This window comes from Thalia democratica, chromosome 5 (assembly GCF_965202585.1).
Source record: "Thalia democratica chromosome 5, ktThaDemo2.hap1.1, whole genome shotgun sequence".
Classification (NCBI taxonomy): domain Eukaryota; kingdom Metazoa; phylum Chordata; class Thaliacea; order Salpida; family Salpidae; genus Thalia; species Thalia democratica.
In genome coordinates, this window is record NC_139169.1 from 76386388 (window position 1) to 76395285 (window position 8898).

Here is an 8898-nt window from a genome sequence, read left to right on the forward strand (position 1 = left end):
GCTTTCTACAAAGTTTTTTGTTTCTATAAAAGTGTGAAAATCGGTACTCTGTCGTTGAAAGTGAACTCTTATGAAAAAACAAGTTCGAATAAAAACCGACTTTATGGAGAAGATTTCAAAGACTTTTTTATTACTGTTTTTTTTCTATGTTTCTACGAAAGAGTAGGCGAAAATAATAGTAAAAAAGACTTTACGAAGTTAATGGATTTGCTACTTATTACCATTGCATTAGAAAATTGTCGTACGTATGCTATTTCTATAAGTTAAAAATTATTTATTTTTTATAAAACACTCAAAAAACCAGAATAAAAATAATTTTTCAAACAAGCATAACTTTGTTAATGTTTTATAAAGTCTATTATAATTAAACGATTTTTTAAAGAATAGTGAGTATAAGCCAATATAAGTTTTTTCTTAGAAAATCATTTATTTCTTTAAGGTTTAGTAAAATACAATCTGTAAGTTAAATATTTATTCATTGTCCTTTATAAAATGGTTTAACTTTTATAGAAAAGTAAAAGCAGGCTAACTTCGATTTGATCTTCCATAAAATTTATTTTTGTTGATGAAGTAGAATTTAGCTAATTTATGCTGTTTCTTTAATTAGCACTTCTGTATGCTAAAGTTCTGAATCTAATAAGGTTTAAATGTACATTAAACAGACAAAAAGAATTCGACACTAATAGTTTTGATTAAAAAACACTTTTTACTAAAACGTTTTCCTTGAAAATTTTCAAAACTCATAAAGTAATTGTTAAACAAAACTAATAACGATAATACAACTAAAACTTAGCCTACAAAAACTTTGAATTAGTCAAAAAAAAAAAAAAATTAACCATAAAAAAATTTAACAAAAAATTTAAGACTATATATTTATGCAATTATAAACTGTTAAGTGTTTAAAGTAATTTTCATGATCAGTTTTGATTACGTTTGTAATGAGTCATATTTTTCATTTACTATTTTGTTTATGGTAAAGCCGGTGTAACTTTATTTCTAATATTTACAAAAAAAACAAATTTTTATATAGAAATTTTTGTTCTCAGTTTAATAAATGTTTTTAATGTATTTTACAAAGCATAAGCATGTGTTTTAAACTTTATACACAAAGTGTAGTTTATAAAAATTTGTTTATAGGAATAGTCAAAACTCAATTGAAAATTTTTAGAATATTATACTACGTTTATATTGTTTCGTTTTTGATATGTTAATGACATTTAAACAAGTGTTTTCAAAGTATCCTTATAAAAAAATTTTTAACTTTAGATGTTAACAAATTAACATTATAATAAGATACTTTTAAAATTATCGGTGTTTAAGTACTTATTTAAGTTTTTTCTTTTTAATAAACCAAAAAACTACTTAACGTTAACACAAAATTTTTATGGGATTTTCTTTTTAATTTCTAATATCGAGTTTTGAGCCTTAAAAGAACTTAACAAAAACAGTTGATTTTTAGGTTTTGACGTTGAAAAATTTGCAACAATAATAAACAACTTTAAGTGTAAATTAAGTGACAACTAATTGAATACTGTTTACATGAAATTAAAACTTGATCTTTTTATGTTGGCTAAAATAAATAACTTAGGTTTTTTATACTTTTTTGTTTTTATACACTTGCAGACTTTCTAAATCGGATTTAAAAGTCAACAATTAAAAGTGTGTTAAGTTGTGATCTTAAACCTTTTTAGCGTAAAAAATTAGCAATAGAATATCTTTAGGAAAAAAAGATGTTTTTTTAAACTTAACACTAAAGTTCAAGTTAAAAACAACCTAAAAATAAACGTAACTACGTTGTTAAATGCCTATATTTTGCTCTTTTTGGATTAAAACTCAGTATACTCAATATGCTTACTTGGTTTAAGCTCAACAAAATCTTGTTATAAAACTATTAAAGAAACTACTTTCTGTCTCGTTCGTGAAAGGTACTTGACATAAAAGTCGTCTTTTTTTTTTGCAGCTCAGCTATTTTACAAGCCATATATAATTTTAAAATCTAGCCAAACTTATAAGACATAAAGCAATAAAAATAAGTTTCATGACTTTTTGTTTAGACTTAGTAACATTTAAAGAACTTTTAAGTTAAACTTGTTCCTAATATTTAGTAACATAATATAATTCTAATCCTTGGCAACTTATTGTGGTTTAATTTTTTTTTTTAATTATTTAGTATTAAAAGTGACTGAAAATCGAAAAATACAATAGCATGCTTTATACAGCTAAAGTTTAGTTCATTTTCACATGTTTTAATTGTTAGTAAGTTTGTATTAAATTGTTTAGAAATTTAACTTGTATTGAATTGTATATTAGTGTAAAATATCTTTATAAACTTTTAGACTATTTACGATCATTTTTTTTTTTTAATTCTTCGTAAAATAGATTATTTTGGCTTACCACTAAATATTACAATACTTGTGTTACTTTTTTCCATTTACATTACATTAAATTAGAAAGCTTTTACTGATATATATTTAAGCCAGTATAGCAATTTGATGACCAATATTCAGAATTCAAAATAAGGAAAACAAATATTTTTTGCTTCATATAATGACTTTATTTTTTTAGCTTATTTTAATATATATAATAAACCAAAATTTAATACACCTATGTTTTATTGACAATTTTTATACTCAGATGGATTGTTGCTAAGTTGCCCAAAGCATTTTAAAAATCAATACAAAAGAAAACAAATTGTTTATTTGTGTAAAAGTTACGCATCAAACATTTTAAAATAAATTTTATTTCAGCTTTTGTAACTCGAAACTATAATTCACAACTTTTTTTTTACCTTATAACTTATAAAAAACGTATAAAGACTTAGAAACAACAAATTTGTTTCTTAAAAATGAAAATTTGCTTATGATTGACTCTTTAGTCTTAGCACGACGCTTTAGTCTTAGCACAGTTAAAAAAATCATTGTCAAAACTTTTCATTTTAAAAAAAACTTTTAGTTTTTCTTATATTAAAATTAGATGTGTTTTAAAGTTTATGTTTAGACTAACATTTACAATAGTTTTAAACTTAAAAACATATGATTACTATAAAAAGGTTATGTTTACCAATTCAAAAGTTCTTTTTTTTTTGTTATATAAAATCAAAATAATTTTTAACAAAAACAAAATTTTGATAACGACCTAGTTAGGTAAAAAAAATTTAAACTAAAAAAAAAACAAAGAACTTTATAGCATAAACATCAAAGTATACTATATAAGAATTTAGTTTTAGATTTGAGAATATAGGTTTCAATCTCGGGGTTTTACCCTAATATGAAAGTCTTTACATTCCGCCATCATGCCGGGACAGTGAATTATTTCCGGTAGGAGATGCTCGGGAGTCGACTCTTCTGTAAATAGTTTTGTATTTTTACATTGAAGGATCTTTAAATTGTTTTTTTAATCATTTTTATGGTGTTTTCAGAAATTAAAAGTTTAGAATTGTAGAAGTAAAACACAAAACTGAGTTGTATCGTTAAAAAATTCTTACACCGAAGCTATAAATAATTTAAAATAATTTGAAAAAACTGTTATAAAAACTTCAAAGGCCGTTCATAAATCACGTTGAATGTTTGAAATTTGACTTAAAACTTGATGATTAATCATTTATAAAACATTTATTGAACCTGAGTAAATTCTTCTTAAATAAAATAAAAAGAAAACTTGAAAAAAGTTTAATGGTCATTAATCATAGTTTTAATACGTAGACTTTTGAAAACTTGACTTTAAACTTAATGATCAATCATTATGTGCATTTTTTAAAACATATATTCAATCTAACCTGGTTTTAAAACTTCAATTCTCTGTATAATTGTAGCTAATGTAAGAAACGTCTCCATTTTTGCCAGGTTTTTTCCAACACATGATCTTTTACCTTTATTTTATTATAAAATTACTCTAAACTCAACTTATAAAACTAATGTAATCTTAAAAGTAAAAAAAATGTCTAACTTTTGATAAAAGTATTTCTTTTCATTTTTAATCTATAAATGTTTTAAAAATTGCTTTGTGATAAGAAAAAACAGAGTTTTATTCTATACTTTAAAAACAACTTTTTTAAAGGTTTTACTGCTTTATTGTATCACCGTTTTTAAAATAGAATTCAAATTATATGTTTTATTAAAGGTTTTAAAAAACATACCAATTCCAAACGGGAAAAACTTCTGTGTCAGATCTTGGTTTATCTTGCCCTGCTCGTCTATCCATCTTGAAGGTTTAAACTTGAATGGTTCGGGAAATACCCTTTTGTCATGGTTGATTGAGTAGTTGTTGTAGATCACTGTAATTACATGACAATCTATATGATTTTAAACTATACCTTCTTAACATTTTATTAAAAGCATTGTAGTTATTTCTATACAAATGAATGGCTTATTATTTCCAAGTAGCGAAAAAACGTACATCCAAGTCAAGACATAAAAAAAAACTATACAATATAAAGTACTATACTGTCCTGGGCAAGACGTTAAACTGTATTCAAGTGGTGTACTTTTCGATAACCGAAAGGTTTTTTGTAAACCAAGTCTTAGGACCGATAATTTTTAGCGCTATTATTACTTCTTATAAATTGCTGTTTCTATTAGAATTACTAATACCTATTTTAAAAAACTGACCTTCTAAATTACGTGGAACATCAAAACCGTTAATTTTTGTGTCTATGTGTGTAGCGTGTGCCACTAGAGGCAGAATGCACCCCATTCTGTGTGACTCCTGGATGAATGCCTCCATTTTGACAAGTTTGCTACGGTCTGTGTTTTTCGCTTTTCTTGTTCCTATCACTTCCACTAATTCTTCATGCAACTGTTTATTTTATGTTATTTAACATAATGGTTTTTATAGAAACATCTTATATTTCATTATAAATAACAACGTTTTAATATCAAGTTAAGATGCTTCAATAATTGTTTTGTGAAATAAATTACATTCTCACTATTTATTATTTAAATTTAAAAAAATGTTAAACATACAAGTTTTTGTTGCTCCGGATACAAGCAAAGGAAACAGACGATCCAGTTGAGAAGGACCCCCGTGGAGTGAGCCCCGGCTATTATGACGTCTTGCAACACGTGGTTGAGAACTGACGTTTCCTTGGCAACCGAACCCTCCTCCCGCACCTTCCGTTCTTCCTCTTGCTCCTCCTAAAGTTTATTAATATAAAAAAGAAAGTTAAACTTTTATATTTTTGCTTCATCGTTTTAAATAATTAAAAGAATCAGACAATTTTTTTTTTCCTGAGGAAATAATGTTAAATAAAAACTTTAATTCTCACTTTTAAATCAAAACTAAAACATTCTAAAAACAGATCAACGACTTCTAACATTATTTTTGTTTTTTATTTCAAATAATTAAATAAGCATCCCTGTTTTTTCCAAATTGCTTTTATAATATACGCTGTATTTTCTAACTGTTACAAAACTGTATTTAAATTTTACAATTACCTTCAGCCATCCTCCGACGAAACATTTAACGTCTTTCTTCTCCACTCTTTCCTTGGCTATCTTCACCTCTTCCTCAATAAAGTCCTTCACATCGTCCAGCAGCTTGAGGAAGGGTTTGAGTGAGAAGCCGAAAATCCTCCTTAGTAATTTAGGGAGAATGTCGAACACTGAAGATTTGGCTAGCAGGTTCACCACGTTGACTATCATGGAGTTCAAGTAGAGACTTTTGGATGGTTTGCTGCAACAAACATTAGTTGTTTGTTGGCATTTTCAATTGCAAAAAAAAATTAACAACAACATAATATCTAAATTAATCACTGTTGGTAGAGACTTTTTAAAAGTTTGCTGTGAACAAACATAATTTATTTAATTGTTTGTTTAACTACAAGAAAATAACATTTGAGACAGTTATAATTAGTAGATAGTTTTAGACAGTTTGCTGTTGATTGTAAAAACAACTTTAAATTCCAAATGGCTTAATTGTGACGCAATAAAAAACTATTTTTTACTCTTCTTGTAAAAACATTGAACATTTTAATCTTATTGTTTTATTTTCAGAATTTATTTAGTTAATATAGAATATTTTAGATAGTTTGCTATTGAATTTTGATAAAATTGTTCTTATTCACAATAATAAGAGATGAAAAATCTGTTATGAACAATTTTTAGTTCGTCGTAAATACGAAAGAACATTTTAGACGGCTTACTATTAAAGTTTGTTGAAACAAATGATCTATGAAAAAATAACAAGGATTTATTTTTGTTATTACGTTTGAATTCTTTATGAGTAATCTTTTTAGTAAAATAAAACACCTGCTTTTTTAATTAGAAAAATAAGTTTAACAGACTAACTTATCACCGAAGAGAACAAATAATATTATATTTACTGGGGTCCGTCTCATACTGTTTCTGGGGCTGAAATTTTTCTTTCCATTTTCGGATAAACACAAAAGTTCATCTATTAGTCTGTCGACTGTTTTTTTGTATAAAGTAAGATTTAAAGTACTAATTAAACTATCTAAGTTATGTTACACTATGGATATAATACTTTATTTGTTTGATAAAAAACATAGTTATTTCATTAATCTACTTCAATAATAAAACCAAAACAGAGTGGTAATTTAATTAAATAAATAAGAAAACATAAAGTTTTATGTTTTCAGAAACATAAGTCCTTGTCAAAAATCTAAATTAAGTAGAAAAAAGTATTTAAAAACAATTTTTAATTTTTTACTAACCTTCTTCATGCATAGTCTCTTCTATGAAACTCTTTCCCATTCCCGAGTCTTTCAAAACTTTCATGGTTCTTGCTCTTGTGTTAACCCATTTTTTGGTGTACGGTAGAACCGATAATCCTTAAAAAGTTTGACCATTTTAATTGTAAGCTTTAATTCATTAGTCTGAAAAGATCATCTTAATTTTTGTTATTTTTTTATTTTTTCAAACTAAAATTTTACCATCAAGTAGATCAAGGTTTCCTAAACTGGTCCGGGTGGCCTCTTGGGGGCCTCAAGGGGCCATTTAAATTAAAAATATACACTAGATATTCTGGAGTTGATGATAAAGAGCAAAAAAAAAGGTCTTAGGTGTTTGAGAAATCTTTTAAAGCAACCATAGCTATTTAAATTTCTTTAAATGTGGCCCTTTGATTATAAGTTCGGTAAACCCTAAAGTAGATAGTATGAAAAAAAATTGGACACAAAAAATATTTAGTTGGCGAAATTGCAATGGATAATTTTTGAAAACTATTTGAGCATGCAGTAAAGCGTAATAACAACGATTAAGTGGTTAAACAAATTTCAAGCCGCTGTTTATAGCTAAACTTAAACTTGGTTTTTACTGAAAATTTAACCACTATACTACAACAAATTTCGCAGCATATTTTTTTGTATAAGATTTTTTTTACATTTTGCTCGTTTTAAGTTTTAAACAGTTGTAAAACGTTACTGATATCCTTTTATCTTTGCAAACCATTAAATCTTATTAAGAAAAACTTTCAAATTGTTTAGTTATCTATCCGAAACAGTGTTGATAATTGTTGGTAAGCTTAGAATTAAATAGAAGTTTATCTACTTCTTACTTTGACATTTTCAAATACTTCTTTATATAAAAAGTTTACCGATACCACTATGTAAATATATAAATATTAATTATATAACAAGTCTATTCTTTTACAAACCTTTGAAAGCTTTTATAAAACATTCCCTCCATTGGCACCTGCTATCGATGGCTGAGTCCTTTGTTGTCATGGCTGTTCTGACAGTTTGGTGGTCACCAAGTACCACAGACGTGTTCGATCCGATCGAAAACTTGTACACATTGCCAAACTCGCGAGTCCAATCTAGTTAAAAAGAGTTTTATTACAAGATGCTCCATCTTTTGTACTATTCGGCTGAAATAGCTATATATAAAAAATCAAATACGCACGTTACTGTTTGAAATCTCAAAATTTTTTTTAACTGTGTTATATTTTCATAATTCAATTTCAACTTTTTAAATTTTTTTCATTTACTTTTGTTAGCTGTTTTAAAAAGTTTAAAGTTTTAAAACCTCTTATTCTAAAATATATCATAAAGTAGTAAATATTTTCTTTAATTAGTTTATAAAAACTTCTACATAAATATTTAAGTGAAAACTTTCGTGTTATAAATCTCGTTTTTAAAATAGATTAAAATAATAGAATATAAAAAATATTTATAGTTTTTTGATGTTTTAAAACTTTTAAAAACTAACCGTCAAACACAAGATGAGCTTCTTTCTTTACCATTTTTGGAAATATTCCAAAAATTGGGTATCCTTTTGGACCTGGTGGTTGTTTGGACACCTCGGAACTTTTGCTACTTTCTTTTGACTTTAAAGTACGCAGCAAAAGAACCAATAAGAATGCAAGACAGCACGTTGCTGAGTTTTGTTTTAAAGTTTCCACAAAAAGTTCGAGCATTTTAAATCAACGTTTATATTACTGCTACTTCCTACAAAAATAACATTAACTTTTTTCATTTGCTTATCATGTATTTATTTGAGATGTATTCTTTAAATGTAATAACAAAAAAAAAAAAGCACATGCAAAAAAATTTAAAGTGAAAATTATTAAGAAAATTTTACTAATACAAAGAACTTAGCTACAAATAAGTATTATATTTATATAGCAAATATTTCTTTAAGTACTTTAAAGCTGTTTGCAGATGCTTAGCATATGATTAAAAAACAAACAACTTTTAATTGCAGACTACGGTCTGATTTCTTTTGCAAAACTCAAACATTTTAAAGTAATATCTATATATTTAAAAAAAAAATCTATCTAATAAGAAACAATGTAATTTTTTAAACTGAAAAAACTAAAGCCTCAAACACAGAGATGTTCAAACTGAGATAAACACATTGAAATACGTAATAGAGCGAGGTAAACACGGAATAAATTTCTGTGGACAGACCGCGAATGATATGAGGTTTTATATCTTTAGTC

General features: G+C 26.1%; 1 protein-coding gene across 1 annotated transcript; it reads right to left on the reverse strand.

The window, feature by feature from the left end:
* Window positions 1–2922: 2922 nt before the first annotated feature.
* On the reverse strand, window positions 2923–8395 carry LOC145836037 (cytochrome P450 2U1-like). The gene is made up of 10 exons (XM_082943825.1): window positions 8166–8395; window positions 7612–7773; window positions 6671–6787; window positions 6285–6405; window positions 5433–5670; window positions 4962–5132; window positions 4608–4794; window positions 4136–4273; window positions 3776–3868; window positions 2923–3344 (listed from the first exon to the last, which is right to left on the reverse strand). The coding sequence occupies exons 1-10, from the start codon at window positions 8371–8373 to the stop codon at window positions 3244–3246; spliced, it is 1536 nt and encodes a 511-aa protein (XP_082799951.1). The 5' UTR covers window positions 8374–8395; the 3' UTR covers window positions 2923–3243.
* Between the last annotated feature and the right edge of the window lie 503 nt (window positions 8396–8898).

Excerpts from the sequence above, each read along its gene's own strand:
- LOC145836037 (XM_082943825.1), bottom strand. The coding sequence starts at position 8,373 with ATGCTCGAACTTTTTGTGGAAACTTTAAAACAAAACTCAGCAACGTGC. Across the intron at positions 4,274-4,607 it reads TGTTCCACGTAATTTAGAAG|TGATCTACAACAACTACTCA; the intron begins GTCAGTTTTTTA and ends ATGTAATTACAG. Across the intron at positions 3,869-4,135 it reads GTTTTTCCCGTTTGGAATTG|GTAAAAGATCATGTGTTGGA; the intron begins GTATGTTTTTTA and ends AATAAAATAAAG.